Source organism: Schistocerca serialis, chromosome 6, assembly GCF_023864345.2.
Source record: "Schistocerca serialis cubense isolate TAMUIC-IGC-003099 chromosome 6, iqSchSeri2.2, whole genome shotgun sequence".
Classification (NCBI taxonomy): domain Eukaryota; kingdom Metazoa; phylum Arthropoda; class Insecta; order Orthoptera; family Acrididae; genus Schistocerca; species Schistocerca serialis.
The window spans coordinates 723,852,109-723,879,550 of record NC_064643.1 but is presented as its reverse complement, the minus strand read 5'-3'; the positions used below and the strand labels follow the sequence as shown (position 1 = coordinate 723,879,550).

General features: G+C 45.7%; 1 protein-coding gene across 2 annotated transcripts in view; it reads left to right on the top strand.

The window, feature by feature from the left end:
* The first annotated feature begins 502 nt into the window (after positions 1-502).
* LOC126484047 (homer protein homolog 2) overlaps positions 503-27,442 on the top strand; it is a 384,728-nt gene continuing 357,788 nt past the window's right edge. For both annotated transcript variants that reach the window (XM_050107389.1, XM_050107387.1), the window contains exon 1: positions 503-587. In XM_050107389.1, coding sequence (XP_049963346.1) covers positions 511-587 — 77 coding nt within the window. In that variant the 5' untranslated portion in view covers positions 503-510. The remainder of the gene's footprint in view (positions 588-27,442) is intronic.

The following is a 27,442-nucleotide window of genomic DNA, read 5'->3' as shown; positions in this document are numbered from 1 at the left end:
AATTTTGCCATTGCACTACCACAATACCCTGTGTGGCTGGCCGTCACGATTAACCACCCATTCTTTCGCTTTCCTACGTTTCAAGTCGACATAACAGTCACTTTACCCGGCAACACTTAACCCCCTTCCACGTGATGCACGCCATGAAACACCCTACTTCTAGTTTGCCTAAGGTCACGCAATTTTTTGAACGGAAAAATACGAAACTGTGAATGTTATATTTAAACTGTTAAGTCCATTAACAGAATACTACTTTTTGACTTTTTTTTTCTTTTTCGTGACATTAATTTGCAGACCAACGTTGTTGTATGAGAGTGGTTGGCGCCCATAACGGCACTGCGTCTATCGGAACCGCTGCTGTTATATTTTGCGTCGGCCTTCCCGACTCTTTAAATGTTGTAAGCAGCTGCTGTGGAATGTGTGTATGGCATACGTGTTGAGATAATAGATCACAAAGTATACGATGCATTTAAAACTCTCTTGATGTTTCTTTGCAGAAACTGCGACGTCATGGGGATGAATCACTCCTGCATGGTAAATGAGGACATGGGGAGCGATATTAAAAGCACAGACATACATTGCTGTCGGTGAGTTCCTGGTGTCGGCTTCTTTTAAAACCCGGTAAAGCATGTAGCCTAACCGACCCACGAACTTAGACCCAACATCGTGTTGTGCCTGTATCCTAGCATGGGAGCTCTGTTGCGTGTACCCTGTATCCTTTGTGAGTGTAGTGTGTAGCCCACGTGTACAGAAGCAGTAATTCGCAAACTCCTCTCTCATGGCACCCTGTCTAACCTGACTGATCTAGTAAAATACACACAGTCTTTTTATCAGCCGCAGGGGTACATGTCTCGTGTCTTAAAATGGAAGATTGGGGTTTAATCCCCCCTCTGTGATGTGGACATCAGAGACAGCACCTGGTCTGATTGCGGAAGGTTGGGGCGCGGGGAATCAGCTGTGTCCTATTCAAAGGAGCCCGGCATTTTATATAAACTATTTAGAAAACCAAGGGAGACTTAAATCCGTTTGACTGGACGGGGATGTGAACCTTCTTCCTCCAGGATACGTGCCCACTGTGTTAAGCACTGGTCCATTAAGAAGCGAGCGTAAATGAGACCATAATCACCAGTCCATGTTTCCCTCAGCGGACGTTAGAGTCAAGATGTGACTCGCGAGCACACCTTGACCAGCCTCACGCTGAGCATGATGGCGATAGTTTTTAGTGGAATGCTGTATCGGTATTAAGTAGAGAAACAGCAGAGAAAAAATTCTCACACTTTCCTCTTTCATTAGGCGTAAGGAGTACCTAATCCAGTACTCCTCTTTGATTAGGCGTCAGGAGAACCCAATCCATTGCTACATATGGAATCTCCTGGCAATAGAAAATCTGAAGGTAGCTAAACGCTGCAGATCAGACTGTGGAAAGACGAGAGATTTACACAAATGGGAAACGGCAGAATATTGAAGTGTTGATTTGTAGTATGAATTGGCAGAGGGACATTAATATTTGCACGTTTTCTTCTTATATTAACAAATCTATGTTTCCCCAAATCGATGTTTGTGATGGTGGTGCGATGAACAAGAGAGGTGAACGGTCGTCCACGTCCATGCACCGATATTTGATGAAAGAACGGTAAATAATTTCTGACAGAATATTGTCCGTAAATGTAACTATTACGGCTGGTCCCGGCGGAGGTTAGAGTCCTCCCTCGGGCGTGTGTGTGTGTGTGTGTGTGTGTGTGTGTGTGTGTGTGTGTGTGTGTCCTTATGATAATTTAGGTTAAGTAGTACGTAAGCTTAGGGACTGATGACCTTAGCAGTTAAGTCCCATAAGATTTCACACACATTTGAATCTTTTTTTTTGTAACTATTATAGACGTGGTCTCGCGAACCGTGAATGTGAAGTAGTTAAACAAGATTGTGGTCTAGTTACAGTACAAATAACTGAGAGGGCTCAATAGAACTTCCCAAGTCGTTTGATGTGAAATTGTCATCCAATGGCAGGTACCTTATAGCTCCGGGCCATGCGTTATGTAACTGAATGAAAGCAGCATTTAACGTGACAAAATCTGTATGCGAAAACACTGCTTCAAAACACAATATTGTTCAGCCTTCGATGAAAGTACAGGAGTTCAAATTTAGTTACTACTAGCGTGAGTAGTTTTAAGAACTGGTAAAAATAGAATTCTTTCATTTCACATACCTAGTTTACATAAAATCACAATGACGGATGCTCCATACAAGGAGTAAAACAATTAGTATTGTGGAGATATATTGATTAATTTTCTTTCTCTTAATGTCTTTCATAAAGTTACTTAATGTCGTAAGTGACCAATTATTTCTTGTGAATATAGACTCTTTCGAATCGCTGCGCTAGACGAACGGACGCGGAAGTTTTGCGATAGCCATAAAATTGCCGGGAAACACCGATGAAACTTGGCCTTGATTTCGGAAATATACGCTCCTGATCCTCGTTGTCTTGCAATAAAAGTGAGCTTTGTGTTGCACCTGCTACCGCTTTTGCGTAGTAACGACCGCAGATAGGGAGGGGGGGGGGGGGGTGATCTGCTGTAACTTAAACTGTTTGCAGCTGGTTTCTGCTAGGCAACAGCCTTCTTTGTGCAGAAAATAGGATGAAGAGAGTCAGTGCAGCGTTTCAGTGTTGGCTGCTGGTGGCACGTCAGTGAGACACGGCGTTTAAAATCAAAGCGGGATCCACTAGGGTGGCCTGATGCGTGTAGCTCTTGCTTCCAAGACGGTAGAAATTCAAGCACATTCTTAATGGTTTAAAATGGCTCTGAGCACTATGGGACTTAACTTCTGAGGTCATCAGTCCCCTAGAACTTAGAACTACTTAAACCTAACTAACCTAAGGACATCACACACATCCATGCCCGAGGCAGGATTCGAACCTGCGACCGTAGCGGTCGCGCGGTTCCAGACTGTAGCGCCTAGAACCGCTCGGCCACTCCGGCTGGCGTGCATTCTTACAATTCATGTACTCCACAATATTACTTCAGGACGAACGACACTCCAGCACCATCTAAACTGAATCTGTAGACTCTGTTGTACTAAATTACCTCAACTTTCGTTTCTGTCTCAAAGACCAGGTCTTCCGGGACTGGAAAAGACCCAAGACACATATCCGAATTAAAAATTGAAGATACTATGCAAAAACAAGTGTTTCGTAGCCTCATACACGTAAAACAATCAGAGTTCTCTGAGACAAATGATATAAACCCCATACTGCGCAATAACTCGTATCAAGTTGGTCCATGGATGTAACTGTTCTCATTTGTACGGGATGAGGTCCTTTGACATCCCTAAATCACTCCAGGCAAATGTCAGGATGATTTATTTGAAGGGATACAGGCTATTTCCTTCCCTGTCCTTGAAGCAGTTCGAGCGTTTGCTCCCTAGGCTTAGGAAAAATCGACAGATTAAAACTGATTCCGGTATCTTAGTTTTGAATAATCGGTAATATTTGGTATTTGTTTGCTCTCAGTTATAACAGGCGATCTTTTACTAATAACCGAGTAAAAACACCGAAGCGTGAGTTAGCCATAGCAGCAGTGCTGAAATTTTCATTTTTAGAGAAACCGTTTTTAAAAAAGGAGTAATTTTTATCCGAAAAATTTGCATTGATTTGAAGTGTTGCGTTATTAATGAAAATCGGAAAAGCGATCAGTGCTGTTTTAATAACAATGCCGACAGAAACGAGCAACACACACATGGCATAAGAATTGGTGCAGTATTGCTGAGACAATAATGTCGGTGTTACTGTGTCGTGGCTTAAGGTTGGCGTGTACGTATGGTGTTAAAGACTTGCCTCCACCTGGTCTGTCGCAGGTTCGAATCCTGCCTCGGGTATGGATGTGTGTGATGTCCTTATGTTAGGTAGGTTTAAGTGGTTCTGAGTTCTAGGGGACCGATGACATCAGAAGTTAAGTCCCATAGTGCTCAGAGCCATTTGAACCATTTTGAACCACCTGGTCTGAACGATACTTTTTGCTGTCGTCGCCGGACATCCGCTGTATTGTAGAACGGTACCAATAGTAGTCTGGAAATATTTTTACGAAGTGACGTAGCAATGAACTTCAGAGCTTCATTTGCTTTAAAAAATTAAAGATTAGTCTGCCATTACAATGAAAGATAAGGAGGTGGCGAATTGTGGTAACAGTAATAAATTAAACTTAACAGTAAATGATTCATATTATACTATAAAAATAGAAAGTAACAGATGTGTTGCCTGTGTCTATACTCCGATGAGCGAAAACATTATGACCTCTGTCCGCCGCGAGGCTGAACGCCTGTTGTTGATGTTGCGGGCATGTGATGCAGTAAGAAAAGAATGTAAGCGCAAGAGAGAGGAATGACCAGTCATTAAAGCGAAGACACGGGCCGCAAATGCGGAAATCCACTGATATAACCGATTTTGACAGAGTGCAAATTGTTGTGACGCTACAGCTGGAAACGATAATCTCTGAAATGACGTAGCTGGTCGCCTGTTGATGTAATATTGTCGTGAGCCCCTGTGGAAACTAGTTGAAGGACGGTGAAATAACGCGTAGGCCGTATGGTTTGGACGACCACGTCTCGTCACAAAACGTAGAGGTCGGAGGCTCCTCCACTGTATAGTCCAGGATATGCAGCGATCTGTGACAGATCAGACGACAGAATACAATCCTGGTGCAGGCACGCCGTTCAGAGGCCATTGTTGAGCATGGAGCTTCACATCACACGACCCCTACGTGTTCCTGTGTTGACCCAACGATATTCGCAGTTATGATTGCACTGGGCACAGCATCACTGAGTTTTCACTGTGGATTAATAGAAACGTGTTGCTTGTCCAATGAATCGCATTTCTTGTTACTCCACGTCGTTGGTTGGGTCCTGTACACGCCGTCATCCAGGCGAATGTTTGCACGAAACACGCGACGCGCCGCAGATGCAGCCGGTGAGGGCAGAATTACGCTTCGGGGTACACTGAGCTAGACAGCAGTGAACTGCGTGAACATTATTGTGGACTGCCTGCAACGCTTCGTGCTTGAAGTTTCCTCCTACGGGGATATCTTCCAGCAGGATAAACGTCCGTGTTGCGAGCTCAGCATCTTGCTACAGTGGTTTGAGGGGCATTATAGTGAACTCACATTGATGTCTTGGCCAACAAACGTGCCTGACCTGTACCCATTAGAACACACATCGGGTGCCAGCTGCGTACCCACAGACCAGCATGTCGTAATTTGCGGGAACTGCTTGACCTGTGCGTAGACATCTGGTGCCACATAGTTCTGGAACCCTGTCAAGGACTTGAAGAATCCGTGGCAAGCAGTCCTTGTTCTACTGTGTTTGAAAAGTGGAACAACACGCTATTAAACGGGTGATCGTAATGTTTTGGCTCATTGATTTTCAGTCCCTGAAAACGGACAAATTAAAACGAAAAATAGAACTCTTAAACTTCAGTTTTTTCTCTTCAGCACTGACAACTCGTAATGCCCAAATAGTTTTATGATCCCCGATTACAATATGATTTTTGATCAGAGTTCCAGAAAGTTTTTTTTTTTACTATTTTACCATTTTCCGAGAAAAGAAGCGAATGATGCCCAGTCTAAGTTATCCAATATTTACTTGTTTTATGTTTTGATTCTGTGTCTTTTGAAATTGATAGTTAAACTATTTCAGTCTTCGTTAGATTTCTGCGTTTATTACAGGAAATGATAGGAATAAAGAAACAGAAAATCGGTTACATCACAAACCAGTGATCTTGAGCGGTTTTAACAGAGTAATCTGACATGGAAAAAACCGATGTAGCCGAAAACGGTTCGTTTCTGCTATAACCGCCATCCTAGTGCTCCATCTCTAATGACCTCTATGTCGACGGGTCCGCAGCTCGTGGTCTCGCGGTCGCGTTCTCGCTTCCCGACGGGGTCGCCGGTTTGATTCTTGGCGGGGTCAGGGATTTTCATCTGCCTTCGAGACGAATGGGTGTTTGTGTTGTCCTCATCATTTCATCATCACTCATGGAAGTGGCGAGATTGGACTGAGCAAAGGTTGGGAATTTGTACGGGCGCTGATAACCGCACAGTTGAGCGCCCCACAAACCAAACATCATCATCATCATCATCATCATCATCATCATCATCATCTATGTCGACGGGACGTTAAACCGTAATCTTTCTTCCTTCCCTTAGCCGAGCGGTGTAAGACGCTGCAGTCATGGACTGTGCTGTTGGTCCCGGCGGAGGGTCGAGTCCTCCCTCGGGCTTGGGGTGCGTGTGTTTGTCCTTAGGATAATTTAGATTAAGTATTGTGTAAGCTTAGGGACTGATGACCTTAGTAGTTAAGTCCGATAAGATTTCACACACATTTGAACATGTTTTTCTTCCTTCCTCAACCATGTGACACTAGGATGCTTAAGACATCAGGTACCATATCAGGAATACCACTACCATGGACAGTGTGTGTATTGTGTATTGAACCGGGGTCCTAGAAACGACGTAGAGGCTTCGTCCCGCCGTAGCCCTCAGTGGCCCACAACCCCACAGCATTCCACCCATCCGACCGTCGCCTCACACCGAACCCAGGGTTATTGTGCGGTTCGCCCCCCCCCCCCTCCCCCACCCCGTTCCCAGGAACGTCTCATAACACATGAGTGTAACCCCAAATGTTTGCGTGGTAGAGTAATGATGGTTTACGCGTACGTGGAGGCAGTGTTTCCGGCAGCAATCCTTGACATAGTCTAACTGAGGCGGAATAAGGGGAAGCAACCCGCACTTCTCCGAGGCAGGTGAAAAACCGCCTTAAAAACCGTCCACAGGCTGGCCGGCACACTGGACCTCGACACACATCCGCCGGCCGGTTTCGTGCTGGGGACCGGCACGCCTTCCCGCTCGGGAAGTAGCAAGTTGGACCGCGCGGTTAGCCGGGCGGGTTTACCATCGAGTACCAGTACTTCAGCAGCAACTGCCGGCGTATTACGTTATCCAGTCTAGATTTTCTGAAGAGTAGGTATGCAGCTCTAAACCAGTTGTATGAGAACAAAGAACAGTACTGAATGATGAACCTCCTGACATCGCTACAGTTTCAATCAGAGCAAGCAGCATTTACAAAATAGCGGTAGTTTATTACCTTTGTACCCTTTATTAAAGAAAAGTTAGTTTGTTAATTATTTTCCAGTGCGTATGCAAACTATGTGATTCAGGTAATACAGGCTAAATACAATCTGTCATGACTGAATTACGTCACGCAAAGGCAAAGTAAACGAAATATTTGCCGAACTACAATACAGGCGCGCGCGGTACGAGTACTGTGTCGTCGCGCCACGGAAGCTAGTGACAAAAAAAGTTTTCAGATCATCCAGCAAGCATCTCGTTCGCAGGTTTTTGTTCTCCATCGTGTGAGACGACAACGCAAGTGTTAAGCGCCTCTTCAGTCTTGCAGAACCTAAACTCAGAAGGCGAGCGTAGCGACTGTCCGTGCTCAGAGGTTGTACCTTTATTGTGGTGCTGTTGTTAACGCGGGACTGATGGCCGTAGTTTGGTCCCTTCTCCACTCAACCAACCGACCTTTATTAACGCTACGCTGTTGTTTGTGCGGCTACAGCCTCTGACATTTTCTACTGCACGGTGTATTTAGCGACACGCTGTAGCCTTTCTGTGACGGACTCGACCTGTTGGTCCGAGCCTTTTCCTCTGGCATGTTAATGTCGGCTTCGCCTTTGTGCCGTTTCCGCGCACGGCCGGCTCGGTCTTCCCCTGTTGGCAGTGGGCTTCCATCCAGTTCCGTTTTCGTCGTTTACTAGCTGGTTAACTGCTGTTGTCGTTTACGTTTCAGTCGTATGTTAGACATCAAAAGGATTGAAATTTCTATATAGTTAAAAACAAATTTAATTTCCATTTTTTGAAAGTATAAATAAAGTAGATAAATTAATTTAAAATCCTGCGCAAAACACAAAATTTGCTGTGGTTTTTTTCGGTTGTTTTCAGTCATTTTTACCCCTTCCCATATCATTGCTCGTGAAATGTAATAGCTGTACCAATCCACGTAGCGTCCTCCAAAACTTTTGATTTGGTACTAATTCGTCAATTTCGATAATTTTTGAATGGCACCCCCTTTCCCCTCCGGTATCCTGCCAGTTGGAATGTTGAGGTTGTGTGTCTCCTCTTCTTTTCCGCCCCCCTCCCCCACCCTACTCACTCCTCCATCGCCAACCTAATTTCTCGCTAGTAGTGCTAGATGTGTCATCAGACTTGCGCATGCTTATTTTCCGGACAATATAATGTGTACAAATTTCGGTTGAAATTAAATTACGCGTTCCACAGCTATGATAGAACAACCTATATTACTGCCCCCCCTCCCTCTCTCTCTCTCTCTCCATTTGAACTATTTTTTTACTCCCCCCTTTTCCTCCTACGCCCCATGTAGCACACACACACACACACACACACACACACACACACACACACACACACACACACACACACGCTGGGCACATGAAGGAATGACTTGCTGTGGTGGACATAGATCACATGCGAAACAAAGGCAATTACCTAATACATCAAATGTATCCGCTTATTAAAGGCAATTCATTCTCCATCAAGACGAAACTACAAAGTCTTTCTTCTCCCTATAATCACCCATGGCTCCGAAATGTGCGCATTAGCAGAGAATGCTAATTTCGGGAAAGTACAAATAATTCAGATCATATTCCTCTGCATAGAAATTAATAGACTCCGCTATGTGCCGACTTAATTAATTAATTCCTCCCTCTCCCTTTACCCACATTGATTTCCACAAACACCCGTTTGAGCTACGACCTGTTTGGTTTTTTCGTGGTGTACTCCCCCCCCCCCCCCCTTTTGGTCGTGCGGTTAAAGGCGCTACAGTCTGGAACCGCAAGACCGCTACGGTCGCAGGTTCGAATCCTGCCTCGGGCATGGATGTGTGTGATGTCCTTAGGTTAGTTAGGTTTAACTAGTTCTAAGTTCTAGGGGACTAATGACCTCAGCAGTTGAGTCCCATAGTGCTCAGAGCCATTTGAACCATTTTTTTTACTCCCCCCTTTTCCTCCTACGCCCCATGTAGCACGGAAACCACTGAAGTTCAACCTCCTCGAAACCAGATCGATCAAAAGTATTCTCATCACGTAGGCACAGCCGTGCAGCAGATTTGATTATTGAGATCTGCCAGATACATGCTAAAGAAAATGCTGAAAGCAGCTACTCGTCATCTCAACTGTAGTGAATTGACTGAAAGTAGGAATCCTTACGAGTTGTTGGCGTTACGACGATGGAAGGCGGCGCGTGGGTCTGCTCCTGAAAACTGAAGGGCAGGCCGAATGTAGGAAGCTAGGAGGAGCAGGTGGGGTGGAACTCTCGGCACTGCAGTGTGAACTAAAATCGCCTTTACTTAACTTTGCGTACAGATGAGCACGTAGGTGCGAAGCCGTACAGCTACAGGGTGTTTCAAAAATGACCGGTATATTTGAAACGGCAATAAAAACTAAACGAGCAGCGATAGAAATACACCGTTTGTTGCAATATGCTTGGGACAACAGTACATTTTCAAGCGGACAAACTTTCGAAATTACAGTAGTTACAATTTTCCACAACAGATGGCGCTGCAAGTGATGTGAAAGATATAGAAGACAACGCAGTCTGTGGGTGCGCCATTCTGTACGTCGTCTTTCTGCTGTAAGCGTGTGCTGTTCACAACGTGCAAGTGTGCTGTAGACAACATGGTTTATTCCTTAGAACAGAGGATTTTTCTGGTGTTGGAATTCCACCGCCTAGAACACAGTGTTGTTGCAACAAGACGAAGTTTTCAACGGAGGTTTAATGTAACCAAAGGACCGAAAAACGATACAATAAAGGATCTGTTTGAAAAATTTCAACGGACTGGGAACGTGACGGATGAACGTGCTGGAAAGGTAGGGCGACCGCGTACGGCAACCACAGAGGGCAACGCGCAGCTAGTGCAGCAGGTGATCCAACAGCGGCCTCGGGTTTCCGTTCGCCGTGTTGCAGCTGCGGTCCAAATGACGCCAACGTCCACGTATCGTCTCATGCGCCAGAGTTTACACCTCTATCCATACAAAATTCAAACGCGGCAACCCCTCAGCGCCGCTACCATTGCTGCACGAGAGACATTCGCTAACGATATAGTGCACAGGATTGATGACGGCGATATGCATTGGTTTACTGACGAAGCTTATTTTTACCTAGACGGCTTCGTCAATAAACAGAACTGGCGCATATGGGGAACCGAAAACCCCCATGTTGCAGTCCCATAGTCCCTGCATCTTCAAAAAGTACTGGTCTGGGCCGCCATTTCTTCCAAAGGAATCATTGGCCCATTTTTCAGATCCGAAACGATTACTGCATCACGCTATCTGGACATTCTTCGTGAATTTGTGGCGGTACAAACTGCCTTAGACGACACTGGGAACACCTCGTGGTTTATGCAAGATGGTGCCCGGCCACATCGCACGGCCGACGCCTTTGATTTCCTGAATGAATATTTCGATGATCGTGTGATTGCTTTGGGCTATCCGAAACATACAGGAGGCGGCGTGGATTGGCCTCCCTATTCGCCAGACATGAACCCCTGTGACTTCTTTCTGTGGGGACACTTGAAAGATCAGGTGTACCGCCAGAATCCAGAAACAATTGAACAGCTGAAGCAGTACATCTCATCTGCATGTGAAGCTATTCCGTCAGACACGTTGTCAAAGGTTTCGGGTAACTTCATTCAGAGACTACGCCATATTATTGCTACGCATGGTGGATATGTGGAAAATATCGTACTATAGAGTTTCTCAGACCGCAGCGCCATCTGTTGTTGAAAATTGTAACTACTGTAATTTCGAAAGTTTGTCTGCCTGAAAATGTACTGTTGTCCCCAGCATATTGCAACAAACGGTGTATTTCTATCGCTGCTCGTTTAGTTTTTATTGCCGTTTCAAATATACCGGTCATTTTTGAAACACCCTGTATCAACGGTAAGGGCTACTAGTAGTGAGACAAACTATCATTGAAGTAACAAAGTCAGTAATGGCCCCCTATTAAGTAGAAACTATATTGCTAGGTCGTCTCCTCGGAATCAAATGGGTAGAATCTGCAGCGACGCTCGTCGAAGTGAACAGCGCCTGCTAGAGGGCGCTGTCGTGGTGTCGTAGTCGTAGTGCCAACCTATGAATTTGCAAATACGCCGTGGCATCGTAGCTATCGATACCATAGTTCCTTTCAAAAGGACTATGACATTACGAGAGACCAGTTCGCAAAGGTATTTGTGTGAGCGCCGAGTATTTGAGTGGGCGGTTTGTGACCGGCAGGTGATGGTGGTGTGAGCGGGCTGTGTGAGAGTCAGGCTTATCCCTGGGTGCGAGCTGCAGTCAGTGGGGTATTTGCGTCGGAACTCGGCGGCGCGCTGTCACTGCGAGCCTAGTGGTGCCTTCAGTGACCTAGATTAAGGAGTAAAAACTGTAATAGTCGCAGAAAACACACAAAACGCCTTACAGGCATGCCACGAGGAAACTAAATGTAGCTTATGAATCTCAGTGGTGAGACGAGCCCCATTTCAAATTAAAACCATGGGTATAAATACATTATATAGTTATTAACATTTACAATTACTGCAGTTTATAAAATCATAAGAACTGAAGCAGACACCCAAAGTACACGTACCGCACGTCGCTTAAAAACTGATGATATACTCGATCATGACAAGAAGTTACTTCTAATGCTAAACAGATTTATTAACAACTATAAACTATTTATTTAGTGATACTAAAAGATGTTCATAAAAGAAGATTTTTCCACGTGATGACACTTCATAATACCAGAAAGACAGTACCAGTCTATGATCCAACTAATTCTTATGTATGGTTAATTATAATTCAATGTTACAATATATTTAAAGTTCGTGTTTTGACTACTCGGGTATAGCGCCGATGTACGAAGGGCGTTCAGTAAGTAATGAAACACGCTTTTTTTCTGAAAGCAGTTATGTTTTATTCTGCATTCTAATATGCATTATTATTCCCCATTCTTCTGGCTACAAGACCCATTTTTCAACATAATCTCCGTTCAGTGCGACGGTCTTAACCCAGATCACTGGCAGGCAGAGCCTGAACGCCTGGTCGACGTCGGGGCCAGCGTCTTGCTTCATGAGTAACTTCCCACCGTCCACGTTCTGCTTCCTGCATCCTTCGTTGGGGCAAACGGATGGAAGTCGGAAGGTGCGAGAGTTCGTGGTAGGGTGGATGAGGAGGAACAGTGCAGCGAGGTGCTTCTTTGTGATCCGTTGATCACCTCGAGTAAGTGTGTCCGCACGTTCCAACCTTTGTAGGGGTGAGAGCTGCTAGCAAGTGGGCGACGTGACACGTTTGTTCGACCTCGTTGCGATGATGACAGACGCCTCGCCCGACGCCTCACCGTGCTTTTGTTTACTGACAGCTCTACGTAGACGTTCTGCAAGCGCCTGTGAATACCAACGACACTCTGGTTTTCCGCCAAAAGAAAATCAGTGACAGCTGTTCTCTGGGAAGGCACCTCCGTTTCAAACGACATTCTGAAGGCTACGTATAGCGCCTCCACGTATCGGAACTTCATGATGCTATAGGGGCTGACGTGGGAATATTCCACGATGTCCCACAACAAATGTCGCATTTATTCAACATAAGTTCGCCTTGAGAAACGTGTTGCATTACTTAGTAAATAACTCTCGTTTGTAGATGGTTTGATTAGACTTACGGTGCAGCGGCGGAAATGGCAAGAGTTTCAAGAGTCTATTCACTGTTACACGATTTAGATTTAAATGTTGTATTGTGAGTTCGCAAGTTGGCGATGATTAGTCTATAATTATGTGGGTATATATGTGAAATTCAATGTCAAATGGATAGAATAGTAGTTATTTTATAAATACGTGTGATAAATAGTGTAGGAGGTTTTCCGGTCTCTAAGCCTTATTTTATGCTCCTGTCAACGTTTTTTTCTGCAAAAAATATTTTTTCATGCAAATCTTTATTAAGAAACAAAAGTACATGTCTTTAGTACTATTTGCATAACGTTTGGCCGATAAATTGAAGAGCGAATGCAGCACAAAACGGCACCAAAAAAAGAAAAAATCTGAGTGGATTGTGCAATTAAACGGTTCGCATGAGTGAGGGTGAAGTATAGGCATTCAATCACAATTAAACATACGCACATTATCAGAATTATGTTCACTATGGCGTGAACCCGTAAAATCAAATTTCCTGAAGTACATGTCAAAATGGCGGCTATACGAAAACATAATTATTGGAAATCGACCTTTTCTGTTGCTTTTAAATGTAAATAAATAACGAACGTTATGAAACATGTATTGTTCTTGAAGTTCAAGTCGAAATTGAAAGTGTATGTCTTATTAAATCCAAAACTGAATCCGGTTCTATCGGGTAGTTTTTTTCTGTAAATCATGCGAACTAGTTTAAAAAACTGTTGTTTTCATTTCGATTTTTATGTATATAACTTAAAAATTTTGCAGCGCACCATTGATCTGCTATTTCTGAGCCATACAGTGAACCTTCCTCCTTTTCGATGTCCCTTTTCATAAAGCACTGCTAGACGCAATTCTAGCATCGACGCTGCTCTGGAAGGAGCAGCGGTCCTAACGCTCGAGGCGTTTCATCTCCCTTCTCGTGGCGAATGAGCGAGCAGTGGTGCTGAAAAGTGACTCCCGTGTTTCGCAGGACACCCTTAAATCAATCCGTAAAAATGACGCACGCCAGATTGCTATTGATTTGGAAGACTTTTACACCCAAAAACATGTGTTTTGGAGTAGGAGTCCAAATTAATGAATTCAGTACTATACTGTTGGTCTGTGTATACTCTCCGAGGCATCTCTCCGGCAAATTGTCGTCAGTCGGATGTTCGAGCATATCAGCAATAGATTCAGTTATTTCACTGCTCAGTGGTGGCTCTTGATGCAAAGTGTCCACTGTCCATTCATCGCAACTTGCTCCCATTCACACCAGTTTTCAGAATAATACCCGTGCTGCAGACTGTCGTTTGTTGAACTCTTGTGATAAAGTGTCGCCTTAACCGCTTTTTTCAGCTCTCTTTTGTCGAAAGCATGTACTTTAGACGTCCGGTAGGCAAGTACGGCACCTATATCGATATTTTCTTCTACCTAGAATGTTACAAGCTTTACAGAGAAAGAGATACGGAGCCGCAAACAGCCCAAGCGCCTAGAGTGACTTCAGTGGGGGTATGCGCGCTTCCATTAAAACGTGATTTTCAGGTATAAAGAGTAATCTCCCGACAAAATCGTTTTTATCACATACTGTGAAGTCTATAATGAGTTAAGATAAGAAAAAAATGTTTTTGAAACCTCGAGACCGGAAAACCCCCTTAAAAGAGAGCAGAGTTCATGGTCTTAAGTTCGTAAGGTCTTGTCAGGTTTGGGCGGCCATAGCGCCGCCGTGGCTTCAGATTCTGTTACTGGGAATTCGAATATTTTCGTAATTTCGAGTTGAACGCTTGAAAATATTTCGGGACTTCGGAATCGCTCAGGACGTTGGATTTCAGAACGCCAGCAGTGATTGATTATTTCACAACCAAACGAACTCATTGCTATTTAACTGTTTCTGAGCACCTGTATTCTGTGACCTCAATTACTGGATGAACTTGTACGGTATTAGTCCTGACAACTATGATTAAATTCCGTCGTGTCGGACTTAAAAATTTGACTGCTGTTTTTCGTGATTTAATGCGCTACTTCAGGATTTTGTTCCGCACTTGCTACTTCCTGTAAGTACTCTGCTTGAGCTACGTGACAGTATCTTCCTTTGCTGCTTTGAATATTGTACATTTAATTTATTGATTTGATACGAGGCCACAATTTATAAATGTTTGTGTTTATTTAAAATAAACTTTATATAAATTTTAAACAATAGACAACGTAATTATCCTGTAGGATCATTTTCATTTATGTACCCTTGATGTTGTTTATTTATTCTTATTTCGTGTTTTATTTTGCAGGTGTACGTACTAGAAAAAGGTCTTCAAGATTAGTTTCATACATATTTGAGTTAAAAGCAACGCTGTGTGACCAGTGCCTGTTATTTCAGCGAGCTATACGGAAATATCGGCTCATGCATTGCCCACAGCAAGCTGTTTGTCCAATCGCAGTTGAATTGTGACTAGTAGAGACAAAAACACTTGTCGTGTTTCAGGATGCGACTAATTTTCTTCCTCGATCCTAACGTGTGCGCTCATCTGTCTGCAGTGACGTAGTCGCTGACGGAAATTTTTGATCCAAATCTCCCTTTCTTTCTTGAATTTGCTACGGCAATGTGAAGCTCTACAAAACGTGGTCCTTTCCCTTTGGCGTCGCTGAGTGCTATTCAGTGTTGAGACGCAGCTTTGGTTGTTTGCTTTCGTTGCTCGCGAGGCATTGTAGGTGTAATCCGTGGTGATGTGACGAGTTGTCGGCAGTGTTGTACAGTTCTTCCTCTTAGAGCGTTCCGATGTAGCCCCCAAAGCAGCCGGCAGTCTTATTTTCGTCAAAGACCACTTCATGCATCCAGCAGCCATCGCAAGACGTCCCGTTTCCCTGCTGTGCAGTCGAACTGAGAGCATAGTGGGTGCGTATCATCTGTTATGTAAAAGGCAATGTTTCTGCCAACATGTCGTGATTGGATTGCCCCAAGGACCCAGTAATAGCCATTACCATACGCTGAGGTGACAAAAGTCATGGGATACCTCCTAATATTGCGTCTGGCCTCCTTTTGCCCGGTTCAGCGGATCAACTCGTCGTGGCATGGACTCAACAAGTCGTTGGAAGTCCCCTGCAGAAATATTGAGCCGCGCTGCCTCGATAACCTTCCATAATTGCGTATAGATTGCCAATGCAGCCTTTAGTGCACGAACTGATCTCTCGATTTACGTCCCATAAATGTTCGATGGGATTCGTATCGGGCAGTAAGGGTGACCACACCATTCATTCGAATTGTCCAAAATATTCTTCAATCCAATCGTGAACAACTCTAGTCCTGTGACGGGACGTCGTTGTTTGGGTACAAGAAGTCCATGAATGGCTGGAAATAGTCCCCAAGTAGCCGAACTAACGGCTTCTAATCAATGGTCGGTTCAGTTGGACCAGAGGACCCAGTCCATTCCTTGTAAACACAGCCCACAGCTTTATGGAACCACCACCAGCATGCACAGCGCTTTGTTAACAACTTGGATCCAGGGCTTCTTCGGGTCTGAACCACACCCGAACCCTACCATGAGCTCTTATCAACTGAAATCGGGGCTCATCTGATCAAACCACGGTTTCCCAGTCGTCTAGGGTGCAACTGATGTGGTCACGAGCCAAGGAGAGGCGCTGCAGGCGATGGCTTGCTGTTACCAAAGGCAATGGCATAGTTCGTCTACTACCATAGTCCTTTAACGCCAGATTTTGACGCAGTGTTCTAACGGATACGTTCGTCGTACGTCCGACATTGATTTCTGCGGTTATTTCACACAGTGTTGCTCGTCTACTAACACTGACAACGCTGTGTTCTTCGCTTGGTGTTGTTTAGGCTTGGCTGCTTGATGGTCTGACCGAGGAAGATCAAACTTACCTCTGTGATCGGGGCGTCACTGCAGTCCAGTGGGTAATCAAAATGGTTGATGCGACCTTAGTGGATACATGCAGTTTGCTGCCAAAACACGGCCAAATGTGTTACTTGTGGTATAGGTGCTCGTGAGGTTGGTTGCCTGCCTCCTCCTACCCGGTGTAAATTGCAGTTGCGGCCGTGCAGCCTCATCTCAAGAATTTCCCATGTATCTCGGTGATCGGGCCGTCCAGGAGATCAGGTGAAGGAAAAAAGTGCCTTACATGTCACTCATACGTCGTTGGCTAGTCTAAAGCCCTGCACTTTACCATCTGGCACTTACAGTACTGTTCTTGGTATGTCTCACCCCACAAAGGACATGACCACGCAGACGTGCGACCTCAAATTCAGCACTGCAGTTGTAAAATCTCCCAGTATCACAGCAGCCTTCCCAACTCCTTCTCCACCAGCAGCGCAACAGGCCATCAAATCTTGGCCCCTGGTGGCGAAAACAATCACCTGCCTCACAACCATCAGGCCGGAGAGGATAAAAGGAACACTCCCGCGAAGACTTCGTACGTCCCTCCAGCCAACAAACTTCCGAGTCTTCATCTGTCACCCACCCACAAAGGTTCTCAGAAGTCAAACAAAGACAAACGGTCTTCTTCTTCTTCTTCTCCGACTCGGAGATCCTGTTCAGCGGCGTCCCACGTGATACACTCACCCAGCCGACATCCATTTCGCCGGTGCGCACCGCCTACCGTGAATCGCAGCGTCCGCTTGTTTCCTGCTTCCAAGAAACAAAATTGCGTCCTGGCGACCACTTTGACCCCCGCCGATGTCTGCAATCCATCTCATGGGGAGTCATGCTGCTCATGTGGAGTGCTCAGCTGCAAGCTGTTGCAGTCCGCAGTATCTTCCCTCGCTTCACCTTTTTTGTTTGCAACGTCTACATCCCTCCGTCATTGAGTGTCACAATGGCAGACTTCTTGCAGCTTATTGGTCGACTCCCTCAACCCTTTTTAATGCTCGGTGACTTTAATGCACACCATCCCCTTTGGGGCTCTTCCAGAACCTGTCCGAGAGATACCCTCTTGGCAACTCAGCAACTCAGCCTCATTAGTCTTAACAGTGGAGCACCCACATTCCTTTCAGACTCCACGCTCACCTCTCCCCATTTGGATATCTCGTTCTGCTCTGCTCAGCTTGGCTGTCGCCTCAAGTGGCCGATTCTCTTCGACACACATTCGAGTGACCGTTTCCAGTGTGCTATCCGTTTGCTGGCACCTACCCCACCTATGTGTGAACCAAATTGGCAGCTTTCTAAGGCCGATTGGAGGCTTTACTCCTCTCTGGCGACCTTCGACGAACAACATTTCCCCTGTTGTGATGACAAGGTGGCATACCTTACAGACGCTATCCTTACTGCCCCCGAAACGTTTCATATGTCGCACTTCATCGTTACCACACCGTGTCCCGGTCCCTTGGTGGATTGAGGCATGCCGATTCGCGGTCGCGGACGTGCTCTCCGCGTTAACACTCATCCTACGATGGCGAACTGTATTCGTTATTAACAGTTGCATCCACAGTGTCGTCACATTCTTCGGGACATCAAAGAAGCTAGCTGGTTTTCATTTACTAGTTCTTTTAACAGATTCACTTCTTCGTAAGTCGTGTTGGGGCGACCTCCGTCGGCTCTCTGGGGCCAAGGTCCATTTCCCAATTTCCTGCCTTACCATAGCAGATGATGTCATTGTGGAACCTATTGCTACTTCCAACACCTTGGGCCGGTACTATGTGGATATTTCGAGCTCCAGCCACTATCACCCTGCCTTCGTCTCTCGGAAACGAGTGGAGGTGGCCCAGATGATAATCTTCTCCTCTCAGAATCGTGCTCCAGGGCTTTGTTTACTATGAGGGAGCTAGATCATGGTCTCACTTCATTCCGATCTTCCGCCCCACGGTTCACATTCAGATGTTGCAGCACCTTTCTCTTGCAGGCAAACTTTCTCTTCATACATACAATCGCCTTTGGGCAGATGGCATGTTTCCCAGTTGCTGGCGTGTAGCCACTTTCATACACATACTTAAGCCCGGTAAGGACAAACACCTTCCTTCTAGTTACCACCCGGTATCTCTCACCAGCTGTGTCTGCGAGGTGTGTGTATAATTTATGGCTGGCAGGTATGCTGGCTCGAGGCTTCCAACCTGCTAACCACTGCACACTGTGGATTTCGAGCGCCGTTCTGTATTGACCATCTCATCACTTTGTCAGCCCGTGCCATTAGCTGTTTCCTGCGGAAATAGAAAACTATGGTCATGTTTTTTTATTGAGAGGAAGCCTAAGGCACCTGCTGGAGGAAGTGAAATGCTATGTACTCTATATACGTGGGGCTTCCAAGGCCGCCTGCCACATTTCCTTCAAGAATTTTTAAGATTGAGTTTTCAAGGTTCATGTGGGTCCGACCTTGTCGGACACCTTTATCCAGGAGAATGGGGTGCCTCAAGGCTCCATCCTGAGTGTCGTCTTCTTTGCTGTAGCCATTAACTGTATTGTCGCCAATCTCCTGCCAGGCATCTTCGGCTCAGTTTTCGTTGACGTTTTTGCCATCTATTGCAGTTCTCCACCGACCTATCTCCTTGAGCGGCGTCTTAAGCAAAGCCTTAATCGTCTTTGCACAAGGAGCATAGTCAGTGGCTTTCGCTTTTTCGCTGATAAACCCATTTCTATGAATTTCTATCGGCGTTGTATGTATTTCTATGGGCGCAGTGTGTTTCTTTCACCGTCTTTACATCTTGGGACTGTTGCTCTTCCTTTCGCCGAAACTACAAAATCTCTGGGGTTAATGCTCTGTAGAAAACTTCCTTTGTCCCCCCAAGTGTCTGACATGGTCGTCGACCATAGCAGGTCCCTCAGTGTCCTACGTGTCCTAAGCGGTACTTCCTGGGGAGCAGATCGGACCACCCTCCTCCATTTGTACCGATCCATTGTCCGTTCATAACTAGACTACGGGTGTTTCGTTTATGCATCTGGAAGTCCGTCCATCTTACACTGTCTTAATAGACACATCAAAAAAAGTTTTGCATCACCTTGGTTCCGAGAGTTCCGGAACCATACAGCTAGACCTTCACAGGTGGTGGTCCAGATTACTGTACATACCGTTACGTCTAATACCCAGTATCACGTCCTCTAGCATTGTTGCATGCCTGTATTCATCGTGGCATATTATTCACAAGTTCATCAAGGCACTGTTCGTCCAGATCGTTCCACTCCTCAAGGGCGATTCGGCGTGGATCCCTCAGAGTGGGGGGTCACGTCGTCCATTAACAGCCCTTTTCAATCAATCCCAGGCATGTTCGATAGGGTTCATGTCTGGTGAACATGCTGGCCACTCTAGTCGAGCGACGTCGTTATCCTGAAGGTAGTAATTCACAAGATGTGCACGTTGGGGGCGCGAATTGTCGTCCATGAAGACGAATGCCTCGCCAATATGCTTCCGATATGGTTGCACTATCGGTCGGAGGATGGCATTCACGTATCGTGCAGCCGTTACGGCGCCTTCCATGACCACCAGTGGCGTACGTCAGCCCCACATAATGCCATCCCAAAACATCAGGGAACCTCCAACTTGCTGAACTCGTTGGACAGTGTGTCTAAGGCGTTCAGCCTGACCGGCTTGCCTCCAGACACGTCTCCGACGATTGTCTGGTTGAAGGCGTATGCGACACTCATAGGTGACGAGAACGTGATGCCAATCCTGAGCGGTCCATTCGGCATGTTGTTGGTCCCATATGTACCGCTCTGCGTGTTATCGTGGTTGCAAAGATTTACCTCGCCATGGACGTCGGGAGTGAAGTTGCGCATCGTGCAGCCTATCGCGCACAGTTTGAGTCGTAACACGACGTCCTGTGGCTACACGAAAAGCATTATTCAACATGGTGGCGTTGCTGTCAGGGTTCCTCCGAGTCATAATCCTTAGGTAGCGGTCATCCACTGCAGTAGTAGCCCTTGGGCGGCCTGAGGCAGGCATATCATCGACAGTTCCTGTGTCTCTGTATATCCTCCATGTCCGAACAACGTCGCTTTGGTTCACTCCAAGACGCCTGGACACTTCCCTTGTTGAGAGCCCTTCCTGGCACAAAGTAACAATGCGGATGTGATCGAACCGCTCTATATATCGTCTAGGCATGGTTGAACTACAGACGACTTGGTCCGTGCACCTTCTTCCTGGTGGAATGACTGGAACTGATCGGCTGTCGGACCCCCTCCGTCTAATAGGCGGTGCTCATGCATGGTTGTTTACATCTTTGGGCGGGTTTGGTGACATCTCTGAGCAGTCAAAGGGACTGTGTCTGTGATACAGTATTCCAAGGTCAGCGTCTATCTTCAGGAGTTCTGGGAACCGGAGTGATGCAAAACTTTTATTGACGTGTGTACAATCCATCATCGTGGAATCCCTTTGGCCAGGCGCATTTTACACCAGACCTGTTCGAGAGTGTCTGTGCAGAAGCTGCTGAACTACCGCTGTCATACTGGCGTGATGTTCTCCTCAGTGGCTATGCATGCCGTTTGTCTACCATCTCATCCATCCATCCTATGTCTCCTTTCTCGATGACTCCCTTGACCCCGAGTTTAGAGCGCCTGTATATTCTGTTACCTCCCAGATTTTACTTTCGGCTAGTTCTCTGGCAGCTTAACTTCTCGCCACCTGCCACGTACCCGGTAGGCGTGAACCCTTCTTTACCTTGGCTTCGTGTGGCGGCCCGTGTTCATCTTGTACTTCATTCACTTCCTCAGAAAAATTGCTCCGGATACGATCTGTTGCTATAAGTCTCGTGACCTTCGCAAGCAACTTAGCGACAACTCCTTCATGTACACCGGTGGCTGTAAGACCGACCGTGGTGTCGGGTGTGCCTTCGGCATTGGTACCGACGATTTTCTGTGTGATAGTGTGGAACACTGCTCAGTATTTACAACAGAGTTCTTCGCCGTCCATCAGGCTACGCAGTACATCAGGTGACATAGGGTTTCTAATTGTGTCATTGCCTGTGATTCTCTCAGTGCCCTTCAGAGCCTGTGTATCCTGCCCTTGACAGCCTCTGTGTGCTGTATACAGTTCATCCCTTAGTGCAACGGGTTAAGAAAGCTTCCACTCGCTCGCTGTTGTGGGAGCCGCTGTGTGTATTTGTACGAGGGTCGTCCAATAAGTAAGTTTCATTATTTTCTTTCTCTGCAAAATAAACTGTACCGCCCACATTTCGGGGCTGACGAGTTCAGCTGGTATGTGCTGAGAACGTTCACACCGGCTTACGATGGATACCGCAGTATTTTGCTTGTACACTGCCAGTTAGTGTGGATTTATCATTACAAAGTGTGTCCGCTTGTGAGCTCCTCTGTGCCTTTGTTTTTTCGCAGTGATATCACTTTCCGCTGTCGATATCGCTCTGAAATTAACCTCCATATGAGCATCCAAATGATCCGACGTTGGCGTGTACTGTCTGTGGAAGCGTATGTAGATGTGCATGGTGAAGAGGGCACAGGGAGGCCCACAACAGCGACATGTATTGATGCCGTTATTGCAGGTTGCAGTTACCAGTGACTACCTCGCGGGCCTGCAATTGGATGCTCATCCGTCGCAAGGATGCTGGCAGAACATCTTTACTCAGCAAACTTGGCGTATATCTTGCTCAGACTTTGAGGTAGTAAAGTCCACGACCAGCAACGTATGGATTCGGCCAGAATGTTCGGATGTACATCAGAAAGATGGAGATGGGCTCTTCAAACTCCTTGTCACGAGACCTGGGTCCATCATTAGACTCCTGAGACAAAGCGTCAGAGAATGGTGTGGAAGAAACTTGACAGAAGAGCCCCAAAAAAAGGGAAAGGTCACAGGTTGAGCAGGGAAAGCTATGGCAATGATTTTTGGGACTGTCAGGGGGTGTTGCTCGTACACTACCTGCTTCGTAACACCACAGTGCATGAATGCAGAGAGGTACTCTAATGTCTTGAGGAATCTGTGAACTTCCATGGGCTCTGAGCACTATGGGACTTAACTGCTGTGGTCATCAGTCCCCTAGAACTTAGAACTACTTAAACGTACCTAACCTAAGGACATCACACACATCCATGCCCGAGGCAGGATTCGAAGCTGCGACCGTAGCGGTCGCGCGGTTCCAGACTGTAGCGCCTAGAACCGCTCGGCCACCCCGGCCGGCCTGTGAACTTCCATCAAAAGAAAAAATCCTGGACTTGCGACTCGCAAAGTACTCTTCCTTAATGGTAAAGCTCGGCCTCAGACAGCTCGAATGATTCAGAGGAGATCGGAATTTTCAATTGGGAAGTGTTCTCGTATCCTCCATATTTATCATATCTTACACCCAAGCGATTTTCACATGTTCCGCCAACTCAAACGTCATATTGGAGATGAGCAGTTCCTCGCCGTTGATGATGTCACAGCAACGATGAGCAGTTGGTGTTGGTTACGAGCACAGGACCCGGACTGACGCAACGCTGGTATGGAAAAAGTTGTCGCTTTACAAAAAATGCTTCGAAAAACATGGTGGCTGTTTTAGAGAGTAACAGAAGCATTGTACAATGTCAATAAAATTATTGTTACGTGATAAATTGTAGTGTTTTGTCGTAAAATAGGGAAACTTACGTATTGGACGCCCCTCATATATATATGTCAAGAGACTTCGAGCGCAGTTTCTGGTCGCTGTCTGATCAGTTATCGTCCCACTGAGCGTATCGGAAATTCTCGCCGTACATTTTAGAAATAACCTGTTACGGTAACCCGATAAGGCTTGCTCAGAGAAGTGTATTGGCTCCCATAACACTGAAGTACACTAAAGATATCACCGCCACAACGTCACGTGGAACGTAAACTATCGAATTCCCTTCTGTCTACTGACTTGACCACAAGCAGGCAGTTAATGGTAACAGAAAGTTTAGCGGTACTCACGGGAGCTGAAGTTAGTAACTTCTAGGGATACGTGAACTTGCAATGTGCGGTGGGGACTTTTATTTCGATGGCCAATTCTCTCTCGAGAACTGCAGCCAGTTACGTCACGTGCTCTGCGAGCAAAACAGACTTTTGCTGCAGAGTTAAAAGTTTTCTTCTTTTTTCTTTCTTTCTTTCTTCTTTTGCCCGCGTCTTCACTGTAACTGCTTCTTATAGCCAGCGGCGACTTAGTCGCTGGGAGCAGCTTCTCTCTCTCTCTCTCTCTCTCTCTCTCTCTCTCTCTCTCTCTCTGTTTTGTCGATCGGCCACCGGGGTCTTGTAACGACAGAATGTTATCGCTCTGTGGCAGAACCGAGCAGCGGATTTCTTATCTGCTCGCGAAATCCTCTCGAATCTGCAGCATATTGTCAACCACCAAACGACGGGCTACATTTGTCTCCCGAAGCTCGATACCTAATAAAGAAAACTCTTATGTTGGTCTGTCTGTCTAGCGGTGGGAAAAAGGGGGGGGGGGGGGGGGTGCGTCGAATGCCGGGAACTCTCAGTGTGAATTATTTCCAGGGAAGAACACGCTCGCATAGTGTACCCTATTTCTCAGGAGTACTCTTGTTCTAGAATGTTCCTCTTCCAAAGAGCAGTATGTTGTTTTGTTGGCTTTAAAGATATCTCAATGCATAAGGGGACAAGTTAGAAATTAGACACTCTTTCCCCGCGCGCACGCACTCACACATTCAGGTTCTTCAGAATGCATTTTGCAAGTGCGAGCGTAGAGTTCGTCGTACTGTTGTAACGTGGTACAAACCACGCTTGGCTAGCATTATCCTCTAGTGTCAGTAGTGACTGGGTAAACATGGCACTATGGAGGAACAAACAGCGACGACACGATTTTGCCCTTTGGAGCTAGGCAGTGACGTCAGTAGTCTGGAGGCTTGTTGTAATTGGGGGGAAGTCGTGCTCAGTGGTTGTATAGGCAATGAAAAACCATTTTGCAGGAAAAAGAAAAGTTTTTGGGTCTCCGTGCATAGCCGCGCGATATTTGCCGAGCGGCCTGGGGCGCTGCAGTCTTGGACTGCGCGGCTGGTCCCGGCGGAGGTTCGAGTCCTCCCTCGGGCATGGGTGTGTGAGTGTGTGTTGTCCTTAAGATAATTTGGGTTAAGTAGTGTGTAAGCTTAGGGACTGATGACTTGAGCAGTTAAGTCCCATAAGATTTCACACACATTTGACATTCCGTGCATAAGAGTTTACTGAAGAACAAGGAAACAGTACACTTACAGAAAGCCTGTTTTTGTTTAATCCTACTTTTTTGTGAAGAAATGGGGAAAAATGCGGAATGTGTTTCAAGTTGCCTCGTCTACATTCACATTTTTAAATCCTTATGGAGGCAATCAGTTCACGTAACATGTTCCCTAGTTACCTACAACCGATCGTCTAAGCGAGGAGTCATCAAACAGTTTTGCTCGAGGATCAATACATTCTGAGGAGGAACCTCCGGCCACATGTCTAGCGATGTTGTTATTAATTGGTAACCTATACAAATTAGTATGTTTGAACCTCCAGCAGACTAGTTATAATGAGGGCGCAATAACTTGGCGACCAGACACGAGGTACTGATCGTTAAAGGTCGATACCATTCGGAAAACTTCTTGTCGACTATTCTCTGTTTCAGGTTGCTTCCACCCTCTGCGACCCAAAAGGGTGACACTGTAATTGCCTGAAGAAGTGTTGTTGCGTTTTTTCTATAAGCACATGACTGATTAATAACAGTAATTTTACATAATATATTTGTGCAATTAGAGGCACTATCCCGAATGTGTACTAAATGTTTTGAATGTCATTTTTATTCTACTCATTGTGTTGTACAACAACAGCCTTAATTTTATATTCCGTGCTGCAAGTAAGTACCGCATTTGAAGATGACCGATCTGTATAATGCACATCGGGAATCTACGTTGCTTCTGTATCAAAATTTATGCCGTGGTAGCTGATAGACACGTGTCGTGCACGTCGGTCAATAGTCGCTACTGGAAGACAAACAACAAAATATTCTCTTTCTCATATCCTTTAATCCCACAGTGGCCGCGTTACTTATCCCTCTTCCTTGAGCAAGTAGCCGACTTTTCTTAGCTCACGACCGAATTCACCAGCGTCAACTAAAATTAAGCAAATCTTTAAATATTATTGTCTCTGTAAGTACTTTTTTGTTACTAAGCAGGAAAACTACTCTCTTTACACAGATATGGATGGTATGGTCCTTGTACCGTTATTTTAGTGGATTATGCCTTTGCTTGTTTTCATATTCTATAGCTTTTTTAGACCGAATGTTTGGCATCAGTTCGTAAACGGAACAGCCAGTGTCCTTATTGTCCCACATACCTGTCCTCTTGGACTTTGATTTCGAAGTTGTTGATTTTTGGTCCCTTTTGACCCACTTCACCTTCTGAGTGTCCCCTTTCCGTAGCCAGTACCCTGCAGTTGTGTGTTCCAATGCCGTATCGGAAAGACACACTTCATAATTAGTAACACTGCCCTACTGTTGGTATTTCTCTTTTGTTCTTAGTTAACCTCGCTACATATTTCTTAGCGGTGCTTTCGGACTCTACTACTCCCACACACCTGACCAGACTCCAACAATGCCAATAAAGGCGGCCCTCTGCTTTAGTCTCTCTGCTAGCGGTGGTAATTTATATAAAACAGCTCCAACGCCAGTTAGCGTGTCCATGAAATGAAATTATCGTATAGCATTTATTAGCCGGGATATCACCTTCGGGGTTTGACCGCCGTATTGCAAATCTGTTTAGCTGACGCCACGTCGGCGACTTGCGTGTCAATGAAGATAAAAATGAGTCCTCGGCCGGGAATTGAACCAGGGCGCCCTTGCGTGGTAGGCGGTAACGCTACCGCTGCGCTGCGGGAGGCGGACAGCGTGTCCATAATAAACATCGTCGGTCAATTTACTGTCGAAATAGTGCCCTAGTTCCTAACCTAATTCGCTCTCCATCGCCTGCTTTAATGAGGCCGTATTCCATTACCCTTGTTTTACTTTTATTGATATTCATCTCATAAACTCGTTTCAAGACAGTATCAGTATCTATTCCATTCTACTTTTCTCATATACTTCAAAATTTGTATGTTTCTTTTCCATGTATAACAAATCCCTTTCTCACCCTTTTTTTTTTTTTTTTTTTTTTTTTTGCCACTATCTTCTCAGCTACTGTTTCTTTTCATATCCTTCGACTCATATCACTGTCTGTTACGTAGCCTAGCGAATCGCAGGCCACCATAAGTTATCAGTAGCATCTACGATGTCCATAGATTCACAGGAGAAAGTATTAACGTTAAATTATGTCATGTCGACGCACTGCAGGAACCATTTGTCTTCATCTTTTTGACGCAATTTTCAGTTCAGTAGCGGTTTCCGGCCATCGCAGTTTTGGTTTCTCACGGTGTTGCAAAATCACCCCAGCTAAGTTTCTAATATCCTCGATATCGAGGGCTGCCTTCCTTACTTTCTTACATACTTACTTACCTACTTCGTCGGACCTTATGCAATTAATGTGTTGTCTCTTGTATGGAGAAATGTGCGGCCTGGATAACATAGGTGCGTTTACTGTGCTATGTTTGACAAAGTCATGTAATACGCTCGCTATTGTCAGTCGCAAAATTGTGTTGTTAATAAACCGCTGGCCGCGGTGGCCGTGCGGTTCTAGGCGCTGCAGTCCGGAACCGCGGGACTGCTACGGTCGCAGGTTCGAATCCTGCCTCGGGCATGGACGTGTGTGATGTCCTTAGGTTAGTTAGGTTTAAGTAGTTCTAAGTTCTAGAGGACTGATGACCTAAGATGTTAAGTCCCATAGTGCTCAGAGCCATTTATTTTTTTTGTTAATAAACCCTCTGGGAT